General features: G+C 46.3%; 1 protein-coding gene across 5 annotated transcripts in view; it reads right to left on the bottom strand.

The window, feature by feature from the left end:
* Positions 1-20,854, bottom strand: part of LOC112221676 (neural cell adhesion molecule L1-like) — an 84,249-nt gene that overhangs the window by 22,472 nt on the left and 40,923 nt on the right. For 3 of the 5 annotated variants that reach the window (XM_042303648.1, XM_024383907.2, XM_042303650.1), the window contains exons 2-17: positions 17,327-17,694; positions 15,873-15,887; positions 13,012-13,114; positions 10,936-11,132; positions 9,259-9,381; positions 8,650-8,820; positions 7,557-7,671; positions 7,179-7,363; positions 5,488-5,619; positions 5,118-5,261; positions 4,890-5,001; positions 4,490-4,650; positions 4,075-4,234; positions 3,497-3,621; positions 2,930-3,031; positions 690-887 (exon numbers count right to left, since the gene is read on the bottom strand). In XM_042303648.1, the coding sequence (XP_042159582.1) occupies positions 690-887; positions 2,930-3,031; positions 3,497-3,621; positions 4,075-4,234; positions 4,490-4,650; positions 4,890-5,001; positions 5,118-5,261; positions 5,488-5,619; positions 7,179-7,363; positions 7,557-7,671; positions 8,650-8,820; positions 9,259-9,381; positions 10,936-11,132; positions 13,012-13,114; positions 15,873-15,887; positions 17,327-17,465 (2,182 nt within the window). In that variant the 5' untranslated portion in view covers positions 17,466-17,694. The remainder of the gene's footprint in view (positions 1-689; positions 888-2,929; positions 3,032-3,496; positions 3,622-4,074; positions 4,235-4,489; positions 4,651-4,889; positions 5,002-5,117; positions 5,262-5,487; positions 5,620-7,178; positions 7,364-7,556; positions 7,672-8,649; positions 8,821-9,258; positions 9,382-10,935; positions 11,133-13,011; positions 13,115-15,872; positions 15,888-17,326; positions 17,695-20,854) is intronic. The other 2 variants (XM_042303649.1, XM_042303651.1) reach the window with 2 other exon arrangements.

Below are 20,854 nucleotides of genomic sequence, written 5' to 3'. Positions count from 1 at the left end.
ACTTTTCTTTTATAACTTGGTTGGCTTGCTACTAATTTGAAGGGGCTCTGCCTAGTGTGAACACCTTTACCCGTTGATTTAGAGATTTAATAAAAAGCTTATTGAGCAATAATCTCTTTATCACATGCGTATATGTTGTGACATAGTGATACAACTTTTTTTTTATTGGTGTAGAAATATATCCTGATTCATCTACCATCTGGTTTATAAAACAATATTTAAGTTGAGTGTGAAAAAGGTCACTTTGGAAACACCACTGAAAATACTTTTTTTTTTACTGTGATTTTTGATGTTTTTTTCCTCATTGTTGCGATCGTAAAGGTAAAATAAAAGAACATGTGGTTTTGGCTGTGGATTAAATGAGTTCCCCAAACCAATATATACATTTTAAGCTTTTTTTGGGGCCATGTTGACCCAACACAGGAGAAGCCATGACCCAAAACTGAAATAGCATTCTCACCATTGACATATCTACATGTCAACCTGAGGCATTGATAAAATGGCACTACCATCAGGTTATGTTCATGTGTCCCAATTTCAATGCTTCTATACCAAGGTAAAGGACTATACAACGGGTGTATATGGCCTAGGTACTAGCGGATGTAAAGACTCTAGTGCATAACTTGAAACTACCAAGCGTTTCATTTTTTGACGCACACACACAAACACACTTGATAGGTGTGTCTAACCTTGAGGTGGCGTGCTGTGAAGGTCAGAAGGCGTGCTGGGATCACTCTTCCCGATGTCGTTGACGGAGATGACCCGGAAACGGTAGGACACATAGGGCTGCAGGGCAAGGTTCACACTCTCTTCGGTTCCACTAACACGTTTCAGCTCCTCCCAACCCCACTCGTTAGAAACATGATCCTTAAACTCCACCCGAAACTCTGGCGAGAAGGACGGGGGAGAGAGAGAGAGAGAGAGAGAGAGAGAGAGAGAGAGAGAGAGAGAGAGAGAGAGAGAGAGAGAGAGAGAGAGAGAGAGAGAGAGAGAGAGAGAGAGAGAGAGAGAGAGAGAGAGAGAGAGAGAGAGAGAGAGAGAGAGAGAGAGAGAGAGAGAGAGAGAGCATCAGCCATCAGTGTCAATGCCACTAAGCAGAAGATATGAAGTAATATGTGACAACGGAGAAATCACAGTCCGTGTAACGAGATAGCAAGTTTTCATGTTCTCAGGAGAGATGCAATAATATAACATGATACGATTTGGGGTTGGTAATTCAAAACGCAAAGCCTCAAAGTGATCTGGTTATCAAAGGCAGGCAAGGCAGTGTCCATTCTGTCCCCAGACCCGGACAGCTGTGGTCATCTCCACTGCAAACAACATTAGAAACAGGACCTCACTCTCCCATGGGGAGATGCATGGTATGATGGCTATGGGTTTATAGTTAAAAGCATCACAGTGGTCTAGTATCAATTGGACCTGGGTTCAAATAGTAAAGTTTGAATACTTTTAGCAATTGATTGTGCTTGCCTGGAGTGACAGATAGGCGGGGTTCGCAGTTTGCAATGACGGGGCTATTACATTGGCTACAGTATGCCAGGCCAGCGCAATCAAGAGTTTGGCGGAAAAAAAATCATACTTGAACCCAGATCTAGTGTCAGTGTCAGTTGTGTATTTGTATCTTGTATTTATTATGGATCCCCATTAGCTGCTGCCAAGGCCCTAATTCCCCTACTCCACCACTACCACATATATACAGTACAACATCCATGTGTACGTGTGTGTATATAGTGCATATGCTATCGTGTGTGTGTGTGTGTGTGTGTGTGTATGCATTTGTCTGTGCCTATGTTTGTGTTGCTTCACAATCCCCGCTGTTCCGTAAGGTGTTTTTTATCTGTTTGTTTTACTGCTGGTATGAGTTACTTGATGTGGAATAGAGTTCCATGTAGTCATGGCTCTATTTAGTACTGTGCACCTTCTATAGTCTGTTTTGGACTTGGGGACCGTGAAGAGACCTCTTGAGGCATGTCTTGTGGGGTATGCATGGGTGTCCGAGCTGTGTGCCAGTAGTTTAGACAGACAGCTCGGTGCGTTCAACATGTCACTACCTCTCATAAATAAAAGTAGTGATGAAGTCAATCTCTCCTCCACTTTGAGCCAGGAGAGATTGACATGCATATTATTAATATTAGCTCTCTGTGTACATCCAAGGGCCAGCCGTGCTGCCCTGTTCTGAACCAATTGCAATTTTCCTAAGTCCTTTTTTTGTGGCACCTGACCACACGACTGAACAGTAGTCCAGGTGCGACAAAACTAGGGCCTGTAGGACCTGCCTTGTTGACAGTGCTGTCAAGATAAGCAGTATCTTATCATGGACATACTTCTCCCCATCTTAGCAACTGCTGTATCAATATGTTTTGACCATCACAGTTCACAATCCAGGGTTACGCCAAGCAGTTTAGTCACCTCAACTTGCTCAATTTCCACATTATTTATTACAAGATTTAGTTGAGGTTCAAGTGAATGATTTGTACCAAATACAATGCTTTTAGTTTTAGAAATATTTAGGACTAACTTATTCCTTGCCACCCACACTCTGAAACTAACTGCAACTCTTTGTTAAGTTTTGCAGTCATTTCAGTCGCTGTAGTAGCTAACGTGTATAGTATTGCGTCATCCACATTCATACTGTAGACACTCTGGCTTTCCTCAAAGCCAGTGGTAATTCATTAGTAAAGATTGAAAAAAAGTAAATGGGCCTAGACAGCTGCCTTGGGGAATTCCTGATTCTACCTGAATTTTGTTGGAGAGGCTTCCATTAAAGAACAGCCTCTGTGTTCTGTTAGACAGGTAACTCTTTATCCACAACATAGCAGGGGTTGTAAAAGCCATAACACATAAGTTTTGCCAGCAGCAGACTATAATCGATAATGTCAAAGGCCGCACTGAAGTTGGCTGTTGTGTTCATTCAGTATCATGTCTGTACCTATGACAGGGCTGTTGTGGTCATCTCCAGCGGTCCAGCTGAGAGTCACTCCACGGTCTTTGGGGTCAGAGACCTGGAGCTGGGTGGGAGGATCTGGACGGTCTGGAGAGGGGGGGATGGGGGAGAAATCAATTTGGGGTTAACAGTTCAGCACGAGTTGAGGCATACAGCACAGTATCAACTTAACATTACATATTGAAAGAAAGAAACAAACGCTGTGGAAACAATATACCACACGGTGTTATGGTTATCATATGTTCATATTTCCAAACCAACTGTAGTGGAAAATGTTTCTGAACTTACTAGAGCATACTGTAAGTTATACTTAGAGTACAGTGTGTACTGTACACAACATCAAAGTATTACTGCATAGTACAACACAACAGAGGTTTATCCCAATACCAAACATTTTGACATTCACATGGGACATTTCCATACCAACTATATTGGAAAATGTATTTAAAAAAACACAGCATTAATGCATCACTGCACAATAGTACAGTACAGAAGCACTGGCAGCATCATACCACATATGAAATACGACATTGAAATGGGACATTTCCATACCGACTAGCGTAATGGATCCGCTGGCCTCAGCCATATCCAGGTTAGTGATGACCTCACAGGTGTAAACCCCCTCGTCCTCGGTCTGCACGTTGGCCACGATCAGGTCGGGGCCCTCAAACGTGTACCTGGATATCGGGATTGTCATAGTCAGTATTGTCATCGCCGTCATCATTATTATCGTCGCGTCGTCAGACGTATACCTTCACCGTAAATAATAATACGCGTAAATACCGTAAAGAGCCGTACAGGTGCCGGCACACACAGCTGTGTTTTCATGAAATTTCCGGACTTTTTGGAGTGTACTTTTTTTTTTTTTTTTTACTATTAAAAATCCTATTTTCCCTAACCCCTAACCCTTAAACTAACCCCAAAACCCTAGACCTTAAGTTTAAAATAGCATTTGAACAAAACATCCAGACTTTTCAAAAAAAGTTATTGTTTTCCTACCTTGTCAGGGCATTAAGGTGAAATGGTAGGACATTGGGGTCCTTACAATTTAGGTAAACAAGTGCACGCACACACGGAGACAGACACACACCCGCACGGCCTTCTTAGTAACACACTAAACATGTTCTTACTTGTCCTCAGCGTACGACTGCATTAGTTTCTGTCCACTCCTCCTCCATTGGATGTGTGGGGGGGTCAGTTTGGAGTCCACCTGAGCCAGGCAGGTAAATATGACCGTCTTCCCAGGCCTAACACGCAGGTCCCCGGGAGGAGACAGAATCACTGTCCTGTCTGAGAGAGAGAGAGAGAGAGAGAGAGGGTTATAGAGAGACAGGGTAAGATGACATGATTAGATACAGGGTTAGAGAGAGAGCGAGCGAGAGAGAGAGAATTAGTGTGCATAAGTGTGTGCTGTGCATGTGATTGAATGAGTCAGCATGAGTCTATACTGTATGTGTTCATTTATGTCTGTGTGTGTGTGTGTGTGTGTGTGTGTGTGTGTGTGTGTGTGTGTGTGTCCCTGTGTGTGATTCATGGCCTACTCACTCAGCACCTCCAGCTCAGCGTTGATTGACATGTTGGTGTTGCTGATGGAGCAGGTGTACAGGCCCTCGTCGTCATGGGAGATGTTGGTGATCTGGAGGCTTCCATTGGTCAGCAGGTTAACCCTGGGGTCAGCCAGTAGAGACGCGCCATTGTCCACCTCCCTGGATAGGAAATACACAGAGGTACATAGAGATGACTAAACAGAAAACACAGCCAGAGAGGATGGAAAAACCAAGAGCCAGAACTGTGACGCCTGTTAAAACAGACCAAGGTAGGATTTTGGCTGACCATTTGCCAATGAGGAGAGTGACACATTTGTTCCTTGTTGGAAGATTTCTTTAAATCTAATTAAATAAGCTAGTTTCGTAGAAGAATAGAAACTAATACAGGCGTGTCTCACCATGTAACTTTAGGTCTGGGAGACCCAAATGTCTGACAGTGTAGACCAGCCTTCTGTCCCTCTGTGACAGTGTATGTCTGTCCGTCCGCACTCAGGATCTGAGGCGGCAGCTCTGGAGCAGGATAGCAGGGAACGGGTTAATCAATGCGACCTACATGTTGTTAACAAATACACCCCACACACACACACACACACACACACACACACACACACAGAGCACCTCCTCACCGATGACAAAGATGTAGGTATTGACTAGGATGGTTCCGTGTTTGTTGTGGGCCTGACACTGGTAGACTGCTGTATCAGTGAAGACCACATCTCTCAGAATCAGAGCTCCATGTCTCACAGTACGCCTGGGGTCCAGGTCTATACCTGAACACACACAGCAAGTCAGCAAGACATTCTACCGAAGCACAATACTGACTGCCATATTACATACGAAAACTCCAGAGTTGGCAATAGCCAAAAGACAGGGAATTCAAACGAGCAACCCAACCCTAAATTTGCCCTATGTAGATCAGGAACAGCAGCAGGTGTACTGAGTTTGCAGTAAAACCTTGTAGTGTGTGTGTAATAGTGTGCGTGTGTGATTCCTGACCTGTGATGGGATTTCCATTCATGCTCCAGGCGACAGCAGGCGAGGGAATGCCATCGGCCTGACAGTCCAGTCTCACTGTCTCTCCTGGGGCATAAAGCTGGCTCACGGGCTCCTTGGTCCAGTACGGAGCAGCTATGACAAAACACATAATACAACAACGGTATTATACACACACCACAGTACTAGAAACAACAGCACACCACACAACAGTATACACATTACATGATACAGAATGCAATGCTAAAGCATATGATAGTATTAAACAGATTAATATAGCATCAACACCCAATAGTATTACAAAAAAACACATTAACAATAAGATCATACGTAACAGTCAACGCACATAGAACACATAGAACACACACAATACATAGAATACACAGAACACACACAATACACAGAACACACACAATACACAGAACACATAGAATACACAGAACACATAGAATACACAGAACACATAGAACACATAGAATACACAGAACACATAGAATACACAGAACACACAGAATACACAGAATACATAGAATACACAGAATACACAGAACACACAGAATACACACAATACACAGAACACACACAATACACAGAACACATAGAACACACAGAACACAGAACACACAGAACACATAGAACACACAGAACACACAGAACACATATAACACACAGAACACACAGAACACATATAACACACAGAACACATATAACACACAGAACACATATAACACACAGAACACACAGAACACACAGAACACACAGAACACACAGAACACACAGAACACACAGAACACACAGAACACATATAACACACAGAACACATATAACACAGAACACAGAACACACATAACACATAGAACACACAGAACACATATAACACACAGAACACATATAACACACAGAACACATATAACACAGAACACAGAACACACATAACACATAGAACACACAGAACACATAGAATACACAGAACACATATAATACACAGAACACAGAATACCCATACCACATAGAATACACAGAACACATAGAATACACAGAACACATAGAATACACAGAACACACAGAACATATACAGAATATGCACAGAACACATAGAATATGCACAGAACACACACAGAACACATAGAATATATACAGAATACACAGAACATACACAGAATATGCACTGAACACACAGAGCACACAGCATATATACAGAACACACCGAACACACAGAATATACACAGAACACATAGAATATATACAGAACACACAGAACATACACAGAATATGCACAGAACACACACAGAAGACATAGAATATATACAAAACACACAGAACATACACAGAATATGCACAGAACACACAGAATATACACAGAACACATAGAATATGCACAGAACACACACAGAACACATAGAATATATACAGAATACACAGAACATACACAGAATATGCACTGAACACACAGAGCACACAGCATATATACAGAACACACCGAACACACAGAATATACACAGAACACATAGAATATATACAGAACACACAGAACATACACAGAATATGCACAGAACACACACAGAAGACATAGAATATATACAAAACACACAGAACATACACAGAATATGCACAGAACACACAGAATATACACAGAACACACACAGAACGGAAACAACCTCAGCGTGAGTGTTTAGATAGCATATGTTCTGTACCTTCGACGCTGACGGTGTAGATGTGTGTGACCGTGCCCTGTGAGTTGTTGGCTGAACACTGGTATTCTCCCCCGTCGCTCTCTGAGATGTTACTGAAGCGCAGCAGGCGGTCAGACAGATCTCTGAGTGTACGAGACTCGGACAGCTGACCGTCCTTCCTCACCCACTGGACTGTAGGGGTAGGGCTGGAGGGGGAGAGAGAGAGAGAGAGAGAGGAGGCGGGCGAGGAAGAGGCAAGATGGGTCAAGAAGAGAAACGTCAAACAGGCTCACATTGATTGACAGATGTAAGATAATATATGCGTACACACACACACACACACACACACACACACACACACACACACAAAAATAAAGACAGAGAGAGAGTTAGATTTACAGGCCCTGGACGATGCACTCCAGCTCCAGGCTCTGGCCCCGGAGGGTGTGGTAAGTGCTGTGGGCCCCTGAGGGCCTCATCATCTGGGGTCTTCGGTTCCGCACCACTGAGTTAGCTGGAGATAGAGGGAGGGAGGGAGAGAGAGAGAGAGAGAGAGAGAGAGAGGGAGGGAGGGAGATGGCGGGATGGGAGAGGGAGGGAGGCAGAGAGAAAGAGGGGGTAGAGGGAGAGCGACAGAGGGAGGGAGAGGGAGGGAGGCAGAGAAAACAGACAGGTTCATACATATGTATTAGTAATTGCAAGGTTGCCGAGAGCAGTGCAAAGGTGCTGATACAGCAGTCACAGCACACACAGACAGACACTCACACTGCGTTTAACACACAAACTGAACTCTACCACTGGTGGGTTCAGGTGGCGATCAGAGCCCTTAGCAACATATTTCCCCTGACAACCACCCACCCACCCCACCCCCCCCACACACACACACACACAGCAGAGGAAGTATGTTACCATAATAAGCCTTCCCCATCTTTGACCTCTCTCACACAGATGCTAAGCGCTCTGCCACCAGCCTGTTAATAATAGTGCGTGTAGGACAGTTGTAACCCAGCATGTGTAGAGCATCTCATTACCAGTGTGTTATGCAGATTACAGAGCCCCCCCCCCATCCCCCCGCTGGCTGTGGGACTCCCTCCGGTCCTGACCATGTCTGGTCAGTAGCCACACTACTGTAGAGGCAACACTACAGACATCTGACATTCTTCTCTACCCCCAGGTGGTTTTGGCTGGGGGCTGCGGTACCATCAATGTCTCTGTTGATCAATGTCAGAGTGGCTTTGTAACTAACGAAGAGAGGGGTGACTGACGATAGTGATTGACGGTGATTGACTAGTAATGCTATCTGGGGAGTCACCATGGTGGACAAGGTCAGTCTACGGTGTCTTACCTTGGATACTGATGTCCACCCACTCATCACAGGCTGTAACAGTCAAAGTGACAGGCTCCGTGGGCGCTCAGGTACTGTGCGTTACAGGTGTAGTCTTTATAGTTGTACTACGGTGTTACCAGGGTGACTGAGGCACGGTGTACTTACAGATGGTTACGGTGAGGCTGATGGGTTCCTTGGAGAGGATGGTGCGAGCACTAAGGTACTGGGCATTACAGGTGTAGTCGTTGCGGTTGTCGTCGGCTGTAACGTGAGAGAAGTAGAGGTTCCCATCCCGGCCTTGGGTCACGCGATCATTCAGCTCAATGTGACGGAGTCCTGGAGGAGGAGGGGAGGGACGGACAGAGGGAGGGTAGGGGGGAGGAAGGGAGAGAGAGAGAGAGAGGAAGAGAGAATATTGTTTATTCATTTTTTACTCAGCAAAAAGAACACACCATGACATTTCAGAGGGTTAAAGAGATGGAGAGACAGACTGACAACGATGAGTAAAACAGATGGAGAGAGAGAGAGACAGAGAGAGAGAGAGACAGAGAGAGAGAGAGAGAGAGAGACAGAGAGACAGAGAGAGAGAGAGACAGAGAGAGAGAGAGACAGAGAGACAGAGAGACAGAGAGAGAGACAGAGAGACAGAGAGAGAGACAGAGAGACAGAGAGACAGACAGAGACAGAGAGACAGAGAGAGACACAGAGAGCGAGAGAGACAGAGAGAGACACAGAGAGACACAGAGAGACAGAGAGAGACAGAGAGAGACTCACTCTTGTCCATCCAGTGGATGACAGGCGGAACAGTGCTGAAAGGAGGGTTACATTTCAGTATCACACTCTCTCCTTCTTCCACCTTCTTTTTCACCTTCTTCTCTTTCTGGAGGGCCGGGGTGTCTGAAAGGGAGACATAGAGCGATGCATCAATGCATTGTCACTTGTTATAAGCATGTGTGAGCCCCTGTTTTCTAGTCAACTCACAACGTACTGTACGTGCCAATTATTATTCAGACTCAAAACAACAAGATCAGTAGGAGTTGATACGAAGACATTAGAGTTGGTCGTCTGTAGCTCAGTTGGAAAAGCATGGCATTTGCAACACTAGGATAGCGGGTTCGATTCCCGGGATCACCCGTCTGTAAAAAAAGAAAATGTACGTGCTCGACTTGAAGTCGCTTTTGGATCAAAGGGTCTTCTCAATGGCACTTGATATAGCAGTGTTGTACATGCTCTCCACAAGTCTTACAACGCTAAATACCGGTGGCCTTAGACAAGCAGCAGACAACGTGTTTACAGGCAAACTGCCGCAATGCACAAGAATAACTTGAGAAGTTACACACTATTTATAGATCGTCAAATTCAGGAAGTTGAAGAATCTGATGAGAAATCTTCAAAGAGCTATCAAGTTGCGGTGTTACACACCAGAAGCAGGAGGCTGGATTCTTTGTGAGTCATCACACAGTGTGTGTGTGTGTGTGTGTGTGTGTGTTCTTTCTCTGTTCTCATTGTTAATACTCCCAGCAGACCTAGCCGAGTAGAGTTGTTGTCGTTCTGTTACTGCATGACATTAACTAGACCTCGTTTCTGGGGAAACCGTTGTCAGGGAAACTGAGAAGGAGATCGCCCGGAGACAGAGAGCCCGGAGACCCAGGTAGATTGGAGATAGGATATGCTCTTTACTTTAGTTATGGGGTTGTGTGAGAAAGAGAGAGAGAGAGAGAGAGAGAAACCGAGAGAGAGAGAGAGAGAGAAACAGAGAGAGAGTGAGAGAGAAAGAGCGAGAGAGAGAGAAAGAGAGAGAGAAAGAGAGAGAGAAAGAGAGAGAGAGAAAGAGAGAGAGCAAGAGAGAGAGCGAGTGTGAGTGTGAGTGTGAGTATGTGTGTGTGTGTGTTTCAGGCGACGGTAAAAAGTATATAAGCGTTGAGCCTTGGTAGTAGGTCCTATGTGTTACCAGCTGAGCGCTCTATAAAACACACTAACCACGGCACTATAAATTGTTAAATTATTGCCCATGAAGCAGCCAATAGCTTTGCTCACATAATACCCATTGTAAATGAAAGGTGGTGCCAGGGAGCATTTGACCTGCACCCTGCATGATGTCTCAACTTAAATCTCCACGTTGACACTAAAAACCTCTCAAGTGTAGGAATATACATTTTTGGGGGTTGGTTGGAGACCCTTAATCTAGAATTCACTCACTCTGCATTACTTTCTCTCTCTCTGACGGAGACGTGACTGTCAGTAGTTTACTGATCGTCAGCAGCAGATACAAGTCATTAGGTCTACTAATGTGCAAAAAAAGGAAGTATGTTCAAGTGCCAAACTGTTCCAATAGCCACACTAATATATAATAAAAACATGAACTTGAATTTGCTGGCATTCCAACTGGACCGTTGCTGGAACATTCAAATGATTATTAGAATGTCGGATTGGAGTTTCTGGTTTACTCACTCTCAGTGATGAGCTGGACCTCTTTAGAGACAGCGGTGCCCAGCTCGTTATCAGCGTAGCAGCTGTATTTGCCCTGGTATTGGCTCATGGGTCCTGACCCTGCCCCTGTTGTCATGAAGGTTCCGGAACCCAGAGACATCGACAGGCCCGGGTAATTGGCTGGGATAAATTCCACCCCATCCTTTTTCCAACGAAACCTGAGAGAGAGATAGCGATAGAAAGAGAGAGAGAGAGAGAGAGAGAGGACAGAGAGAGAGAGAGACAGAGAGAGACAGAGAGAGAGACAGAGAGAGAGACAGAGAGAGACAGAGAGAGACACAGAGAGAGAGAGAGACACAGAGAGACAGAGAGAGACAGAGAGCGACAGAGAGAGCGACAGAGAGAGAGACAGCGACAGAGACAGAGACAGAGAGAGAGACAGAGAGAGAGAGAGCGAGAGAGAGACACACAGAGAGAGACACACAGAGAGAGAGAGCACGAGCGAGAGAGACACACACAGAGAGAGAGCGCAAGAGAGAGCAAGAGACACACAGAGAGAGAGAGAGCGAGAGAGACACAGAGAGAGAGAGAAAGAGAGAGAGAGAGAGAGAGAGAGAGAGAGAGAGAGAGCGACAGAGAGAGCGACAGAGAGAGAGAGAGAGAGAGAGAGAGAGAGAGAGAGAGAGAGAGAGAGAGCGACAGAGAGAGAGACAGCGACAGAGAGAGAGACAGAGAGAGAGACAGCGACAGAGACAGAGAGAGAGACACACAGAGAGAGAGAGCGCAAGAGAGAGCAAGAGACACACAGAGAGAGAGAGCGAGAGAGACACAGAGAGAGAGAGAGAGACACAGAGAGAGAGCGAGAGAGAGAGCGTGAGAGCGAGAGAGAGCGCGAGAGCGAGAGAGAGCGCGAGAGAGAGCGCGAGAGCGAGAGAGTGCGAGCGAGAGGGAGAGAGTGCGAGCGAGAGGGAGAGAGCGCGAGCGAGAGGGAGAGAGCGCGAGCGAGAGGGAGAGAGAGAGAGCGCGAGCGAGAGGGAGAGAGAGCGCGAGAGAGAGAGAGCGCGAGCGAGAGGGAGAGAGAGAGAGTGCTCGAGCGAGAGGGAGAGAGAGAGCGCGAGAGAGAGCGAGTGAGCGAGAGGGAGGGAGAGAGAGCGTGAGAGAGAGCGCGAGAGAGAGCGCGAGAGAGCGAGAGAGAGAGAGAGAGAGCACGAGAGAGCGAGAGAGCGAGAGAGAGAGAGAGCGAGAGAGAGCGAGTGAGCGAGAGGGAGGGAGAGCAAGAGACCACAGACAAAACACAGAAGAAAGAGTTAAAGCCACAATGTGACATTTACACAGTATGGCCCTGCATTCCACTTTGTTTGACAAAGGAAGAGGAAAAAGTTAAAGGGGAGGGAGTTGGAGGCTCCGTCCAAAATAGCACACTTATGGGCCCTGGTCAAAAGGACTATATAGGGAATAGAGTGTCATTTGGGATTTAGACAGAGTCTTATACAATTGTGATATTCATATTTTGCTCTGCAAATTGAGCTTTTTCCACTTAGTAAACGTAGAGACATTAAAAAAAGATTGAACGGGGTCTTCAGCACCTACAAAATCATAGCATGTCATACTAAATTGATGGCGTTTCACACAATTGTGACCATTTCCGGGGACCTGTTTTGGCTCGTAAGCACTACTTAAAAAAACAACTGGCAAAAATGATTCAAAACCTTGATATGGCATCTTTAAGAGGCCGTCCCTTGAGGACAAAATCTATTTCTCCCTTGTTAGTGTGACTGTGGGGTGCCGCGCTCTCATGTAATACTGATGTTTCTCCATAGCATCTCCGGATATCTTCGGTGCTGCAAGGATACAGGGACATATCATGTCCATTAGAAAACATATCTGCAATGAAGATGCGATAAAACGGGGAGAGGTCAAATGTCGCAGTGCAACTGCAGTCAAGAGGGGTTACCGTTATTTTTCTACATGACCTTCTATTGTTGACAAGGTCAAATCTCAGAACTAAATCATGAGAGACTACCGAGATAAAGACTGTAGAGACAGTGTGTGTGTGTGTGTGTGTGTCAAAAGCAGTGTCATTGCACAGTAACTAACTCCGGAGGAGGGTTTCCTGATGCTTCGCAGGTCAGGAGGATGTCTTCAGCACCGAACACGGTGATGGACTCAGGCTGGGTGGTGATCACTGGGGGCTTTTTGACTGCGGAGGAGACACACACAGAATCAAATCAAATGTATTTATGATGCCCTTTTTACATCAGCAGGTGTCACAAAGTGCCGTACAGGAAACCAGCCTAAAAAACCTCAAAACAGCAAGCAATGCAGATGTAGAAGCACAGTGTTCATACGTACACTCACACAGTCGTACACACACACACACACACGCGCGCGCGCTACATAAACTGTGTCTGGTAGCAGTCGGTGTGTGTTTTACACAGAGCAGTGCTGCCGCCCTGTCCCTGACCTGCTGTGGTCACATGATCGGCCTCTGACTCACCACAGAGCCATATAGACACTACCTCACCGTAGAGAACCTTCACACGCTCTCATACTGTACCCACAGACACTGTGCTGCCTACATCAGACAGCCTTCACAAGAGTTCACTGGCACTGACTAGACTAGAAGCCACCGGAACCCCCCTGAATCTCAGTAGCCCTTGCTGTGGGGCTGACTAGTCACTGAAAACCCACAGAGCTAAACCCACAGCGCTAAAACCCACAGTTCTGCCTGTAGATCTGAGGCTGGCTCTTCGAGTAGAGCCCACTGCTCTGCTTACACCAGGGTTTAAACCACCGACTAGAAACCACAAGCCCTGTTTAAGCTAGAGATCTCTGGTGTTTGCATGGGCTGCGTCTCCACCTCAGCACTGTACTATAACCCCTGTGTTGACTTCCTCTGACACGCACAGACATCCGCAGGGGCCGGGAGCACACAGTCCTGAAGCCCGTAGTCCTAGTAACTAGAGCCCACAGCTTAACTGGGCTACCTATATTCGGACTCTCACAGAAGTGAATAGCCCACTGGCTAGAACCCACAGATTTACAGCCACGCGCAGGGACTGTCTCACGGAGGGACTTAAGAATAACAGTCATTTGATTTCCAAGTATCGCTGAAACTTAACGGGGAATGTAATTCCTACATATCACTTCGAGAGAGAGAGAGAGAGAGAGAGCACTGCAGGGAGAGAAAATGGTTGAGATGAGAGGAAAAGTGAGTGTTGTATGAATGCAAATGAGACACTCGTGGAATATTTAGTAGAATATATCAAGAAGAGAGGGCCCCTTGGGGACAGAGGTATTCCTCTTTTCTCTCTCTACTGTCTAACTGTACTGTTATGTCCATAAACCACTCACTCATATCAGACTTATTAAATCCTACATACTAAGGCGTGGTACAGTATTATTAAAGTGCATGGTCTTTGTGCCAAATGACACCCTATTCCCTATGTAGTGCACTCCTTTTGACCAGGGCCTATGGGAAATAGGGTGCCATTAGGGAAATATAAGTACATATTCTATACATTCTATATTCCCATAGGTTTTATGTCTCCTGTCAAGATTTCTGGTGTTCAGTTTTTTGGTGTGTGGCCTGGACATCTGTGATATATTTGTTCCAATTTCTTGACCCGCTGAGTCCTACTGTATTGTATTGGAATAGAGGTCAATGGTACTTGTTGGTTGGATTCTGATTTGACTCTGAATGAAAGAGGCAGGTCTAGTTTCACAGATATATTTACATTGTGGAACGTAGGTAGGTAAGTGGGCAAAGGAGGGCAGGGAATGGAGGGAGCAAGAAATTGGGAGATGGAAGGAGAAACAGAGGGGACGTTAGAGAGGAGAGACGGAACAAGAGACAGAGGGAGAAACGGGTAGAGATGGTGGGAGCAAATTATTAAAGGTCAAGGACAGGGAGGGAGACAGAGAGAGGGATGAGAGAGAGAGACTTAAATGATAGATTCCCTAGTGGCAGAGGTAATAAGGCTGTTTCTCAGCTGATCAGATTTGTGTGGAAGCTGCTGCAGGCGCTGCAGTGCTCCATTATTGGAAGAAGCACAGTTAGGGTACACTTGTTTTAGTGGTTCCACTTGTTTTAGTGGTTGCACTTGTTTTAGTGGTTCCACTTGTTTCAGTGGTTCCACTTGTTTCAGTGGTTCCACTTGTTTAGTGGTTCCACTTGTTTTAGTGGTTCCACTTGTTTTAGTGGTTGCACTTGTTTTAGTGGTTACACTTGTTTTAGTGGTTACACTTGTTTTAGTGGTTACACCTGGTTTCACTTGTTTTAGTGGTTGCACTTGTTTTAGTGGTTACACTTGTTTTAGTGGTTACACTTGTTTTAGTGGTTACACTTGTTTTAGTGGTTACACCTGGTTTCACTTGTTTTAGTGGTTACACTTGTTTTAGTGGTTACACTTGTTTTAGTGGTTACACTTGTTTTAGTGGTTACACTTGTTTACACTTGTTTTAGTGGTTACACTTGTTTACACTTGTTTTAGTGGTTACACTTGTTTTAGTGGTTACACTTGTTTTGGTGGTTACACTTGTTTTGGTGGTTACACTTGTCTATCGTTTCACTCTCGCTTACACACTCATTTCTTTTCCCCTCCTCTCTTTTATGCTCTCTTTTAAGCCCCCCTTTCTTTGATCTGACAACACTAGCCCCATTTTAGAGACAGGCGTGCCTCTTTTCCTCCATCTCCTCTTAATTCCCGTAGGTATCACCCTCCTCCGGGAGGGAGCAAACAAGACTCCGGCACATGGAGACTCACTGAAGTGAAGACGCCACAGTAACGCTAGATTCATTAAAGGTGCAGTGCGACGCCGAGGGTTTCTATTGTGCGCTGTGTTTGCAGGAGTCGTGATCATCTTTCTCATGGTGAAAGTGTTTACTGTAGGGCTCTTGCTGCACATCTACAAACAGAAATACCACACATCAAAGCAGAAGGAAGTGAAACACTTACATTCATTTATTTGGTCTGTTAGTCCAGAGCAGCAGAGCAGCAAGAGAGCGAGGGAGAGAGAGAAAAGGAGAAAGTCTGTTAGATAGTCAACACAGTCTGGCAGGAAATGACAGAGAGAGGGAAAAGACAGACAGACAGAGTGCCTGGACTTAGCTACCTCACAGTGCACATCAGCACGTGCCCTCACTTGCTCGGCAAATTCCCCATAATTGATGATTAAACAACAGTTACCACCCATGGGCTATAAAGCTAGGCGAGCGCAAAGCTAGTCGAGTGCAATGTTCGGTCAATGTTTTGGTTGTTGTTTGGCCGATGAATTCAGATGTGGATGGTGTATTGATTGTGGTGACCGTATCAATGACTCTGACATTAGAGAGGCTCATTAATTCAACAGGAGACACCTTGACCTTTACAATCCCCGCAATCTGACCCCCCCCTCTTCCTCCCCCTCCTTTTCCACTTCATCCCGCTGTTACTATTCAACCAGCCTCTCCTCCTCCTCCTCTCCATCCTACACTCCTCTTCCTCCTCCTCGTAACCCTTCTCTCTTAGTGACACCTTAATTCTCAGGGGGAGCTTTAATGCTTTTCATCACTGTCAAACTGTGTGTGTGTGCGTGCACACGTGCGTGCGTGCGTGTATAGGCGTGATGCGTGTGTTAGAGTGGGTGAAGGTCTGAGCGAGTCATTGATCCATGACTTAGATGAATAACAGAACAACATTAGCAGCCGCAGCAACAAACACAATTCTTTGTCTAACTCCCTCTGTCTCAAATGGCACTATATAGTGCACTCGTATGGACCGGGGCCCATAGGGTTCTAGTCAAAAGAAGTGCGCCATAAAGGGAATACGGTGCCATTTAGGATGCATCCACAATTCTTCCTCAAAGTCTGCTATTAAAGCAAAGCTGTAGGACACTCTGAATCAATTTCCCTGCAGTCCCACAAACTCAGCTGTTTTTTAATGCTCGGATATTGCGTTGAGTGGGAGGGGAGGAGACAACTCTGACCCATCACCTGCCTTCTGTGTTTGTTTGTGTTTGTGTTTGTGTTTGTGTGTGTGTGTGCATTTGCGCCTGCTTTTTCTGTTGTATAACTCAATTCCCTGCTGAATTACCCTGGCCCTCCAATCCATAATATGATTTGCACTAAGGAAACCAGATGAATAGAATGACTAATACATGAGTTGAGGTAATCAATTCCACAGTAAATAGACAAAGTATGCATACAATATAACCACAGACTGAACGCCCAAAACCTCATAACCACATTGTTAAAGATGCAGATAGAAATGCCATGGAAAGAACTTAGAATCCAGTCTGTGCTGCTCTGTACACTACATTTCTACCTGCAATACTGATGTGTGACGACATCTCAGTCATTATTTGACATTGTTATGAGCAGCGACTGTACAAGTACATTGACGTGTGAATTAAGTTAAGGCGGTGTACTCACAGTTGGGAGGTATGTGTATAGCTGCTTGGCTGAGCTGAGGAGTGTGGGATAGGAGGAGGGAGAAGAGAGGGAGAAGGAGGAGGGGGAGAGGGGTGCGTCGCCCCCTACTGCCAACCTGCTGTCGCTGCGTGCAAGGCATTGCTCACTGTCCCATCAAAGTCCCACCTGCTCAACACACACAAAACGCACACAGAGGGCAATCTGGACACACTCCTGCCGAGCGAGCGTGTGTATCAGACTCTCTATCTCTCTCTCTGTTGTCACGCCCACTCTTCCTTTTCTTCTACCTGGTTTCCTTTTGCTTTCAGCCTCTCTCTCTTTTCTCTCTCTCACTCTCGCTCAGGTCCACACCCTCCTGCTGTCTTCGTCTGAAAGATAAAAGAAGTAGGGGGGAGCAGGGAGGGAGGAGAGGAGAGGAGAGGGAGGGGCATGTGTCAGAATGAGAGACAAATTACCCTGCACCATGTGGTCAAAGACAAGAGAGAGCCAGGCAGAGAGCTAACACACACACACACACACGCACACAATAAATAAATAGATGAGCGAGACCAAACATATTCATTTCTATAAAGAGAACTAACAGTAAAGTAGAAAAGAAAGCAAGCAAATTTGGGTAATTCCATTGGTTCTTCCATAAGGGACAGTGGTCAGCCAGAGAAACAGATGGAGTCGAACTACGAGGGCGAACTAACAGACAGTCCAAGAGACCATGTGGAGCAGAGACAACAGAGGTAGATAGATGAAGCGTCGCATCGGACAATAGACAGAAGACGGTTAGCGAACCGAAAAGGCATCTGCAAGTAGACAACGTCCGGGAGATCTCCTTCAAAAATGTGAAGACCTCAAGTGTCTAGGCCACGTCTGTAGCTCTGCGGCCCGCAAGCGTGTGGTACACAAGAAAACAGAAAACAGAACAGAACGACATGGCTAATTGACAACGATTTAGATTGAGTGGTTGAGCTCTATTGAAAGCCTGGAGACTGCCCTCCCTGATTGTGATGGTGATAAGTAGCTGCTAAAGATGCGATCATCAGTCATGTTGTGGAGGCAAGGAGGCCACACAGTCTCTCCATCTGTACCCTCGGCAGCCCAGTAGGCCCACACGGAGCCACTAAGCGTGGCCTACTTTCCACTGGCACCACAGTCCACTGACTGATTGTTGAACCAGGCTCAATTGGAAGTACAATAGATGGTTGGATTGTTATTTGCTACAGTACAACAGTACATCACGACAACGGAAAGGCACTGAGAGACAGGAAGCAAAAGCTAGAGAATTAGAGGGAGACATTGGCCTTGTTACCGAGCCAGGCAAAATCAATGGTGATAAGAGCAGCTGCCAATATTGAAGATGAGTTTTGGCTCTACACACAACAGTGTGTGTGTGTATGTGTGTGTGTGTGTGTGAGTTTTGGCACCTACACCCCACTGTTAGCTGGCAAAGCCAAACTAGAGTGATGGGCAACCTTGGGGAGATGTGGGGAAGGTTGGAGGGTGGTACAGAGAGAGGGGGCGAGAGGAAGTGAAGGAAGAGAGGAGACAGGGGAAGAGAGAAAGAGAGAGGGCAACCCTGCACGAGGGAGGGGAGAGAGGAGAGGGGGAAGATGGTGGGGGAAGGAAGAGAAACAAGGGATGTTCTATTTTATCTTCTCCGGCAATGGCTGCTGGTCAGTCAGTCACACTGACGCAGACGACGGGCTCATTGTAACAGCCGCAATGGTATTATTGGAACGGTATCAATCCAACACACAGAAACCGTGTTTGATTCCGTTCCAGTCGTTACAATAAGCACCATTCTCAACGGACACCATTCAACAATATCTGGCAAAAGAACGAAAAAGACTAGGTAAAACATTTCCGGGGATTCCAAGCACTAAGAAAATAACCGAGAAAGAATGGACTCAACAATATCTGGAAAAGGTGGTAGGAGGAGTGAAAAGCATTTTAGCGATTCCAGCTCCAAACTCTGAGAGAACACATCTAAATCAACTGAGAAAGACTACGTTTAAAATAAGAGAACAACCAATAGAAGTGAAACACACCCAATGAGCCAGGGGTAAATGGTCCATTAGAGAGTCACTTCACCTATCAGTTCTATAACGGCTAGGGAATGACAGAGTGGGTGGAGGAGACGAGGGACAACCGGGGGGTGGGGGAGGAGGAGGAATGGAGGGGTCTGTTTGGGGAGGGAGTGATGGAAGGTGTGTGTGTGGTGGGGAGGGGTGCAGTGTGTGTGTGTGTGTGTGAGTGAGAGTATTGGCTCTACACACCACTGTTAACTGGCAGCGCCAAACTAGATAGATGGGTGACCTTGGGGAGAGTGGGGAGGTTGGAGGGTGGTACAGAGAGGGGGAGGAAGAGAGGCTAGAGAGAGAGGAGAGTGGGGAGTGCGGAGGTTGAAGGGTGGGAGGAAGAGAGGCTAGAGAGAGAGGAATCGAAGGAAGAGAGGAGGAGAAGAGAGTAGAGAATGAGAGAGAGGAGAGAGGGAAGGTTGTAGAGTGGTAAAGTGAAGGGGGAGAGGAAGAGAGAGGATGAGAGGAGAGGAGAGATGGCAACCCTGTTCATGAGGGAGAGGAGAAGGGGAAGATTATAGGGTGGTAAAAGAGGGGGTGAAGGAAGGGGGTGTGATGGAAGGTGACAGCTGTGACGGTAACCCCCCCCCCACACAAAATCACACACCAGGTCTCCCAATCAATGTGTGAAATCTTTCTGCTGTCATGCACACACACACACACACACACACACACACACACACACCTCTCCTCTGTCAGGCTGTGTGATATTAGTACTGGCTGATCAGAGTGCCTCTCATAGGGGGGTTCGGGGGGCCCAATTACCAGACGGGCTAGTCTGGGCTGGCCTTTAACAAATTCCATTAGCACAGGATGAATGGAACAGAGCAGAGCTGGAACTGCTGTGGGTATTAGTACAGACACACAGCCTCAGAGACACACAGTTAACGTGATAAGGTGACGCTGAGAGGGTGCTGAGTGGAGCGCCCAACGATGAATGCCACCGACGAACTGCACGCGGCTGAGCCAGGGCACTTCATTGCCAAGTAAACCCTAACACACACACACACACACACACATCTCTAAACCGAGAAAGACACACACACACACAGGGCTGACAACACAGATAAAGAGGCATGCTCCAGTGGGTCCCAGTCAGAAGGCAGGGCCCTAACAGTAGTGAGTACATAAAGGCAGTAAAGGGGAACACTATAATGGGTTAGGTGGGCAATTGGAGGGGGGCAGAGGGGAGGACAGGAGAGAAATAAGGGAGGCGTGTCATCTTCCCAAGTAATGAGACTGAACACTGGGAACTCCACCCAAACACCCTGCGATTCCACACAGAAGCACTCTCCTTCTCTTTGTCTCTCTCTCACTAGCGCGCGCACACACACACACACACCCTGTCTAGGCTGTACGGTCACTTCCCTTATCACAGGGGTGATTGATTCTGAGTCAACAGACAGACGGCTGATTTCACCACCTCTGTCAATCCCAGTGTCTCTCAGTCTGACTTTCT

This window comes from Oncorhynchus tshawytscha, linkage group LG22 (genome assembly GCF_018296145.1).
Source record: "Oncorhynchus tshawytscha isolate Ot180627B linkage group LG22, Otsh_v2.0, whole genome shotgun sequence".
Classification (NCBI taxonomy): domain Eukaryota; kingdom Metazoa; phylum Chordata; class Actinopteri; order Salmoniformes; family Salmonidae; genus Oncorhynchus; species Oncorhynchus tshawytscha.
The sequence above is the reverse complement of the archived record's forward strand: the minus strand, read 5'-3'. Positions and strand labels throughout refer to the sequence as shown.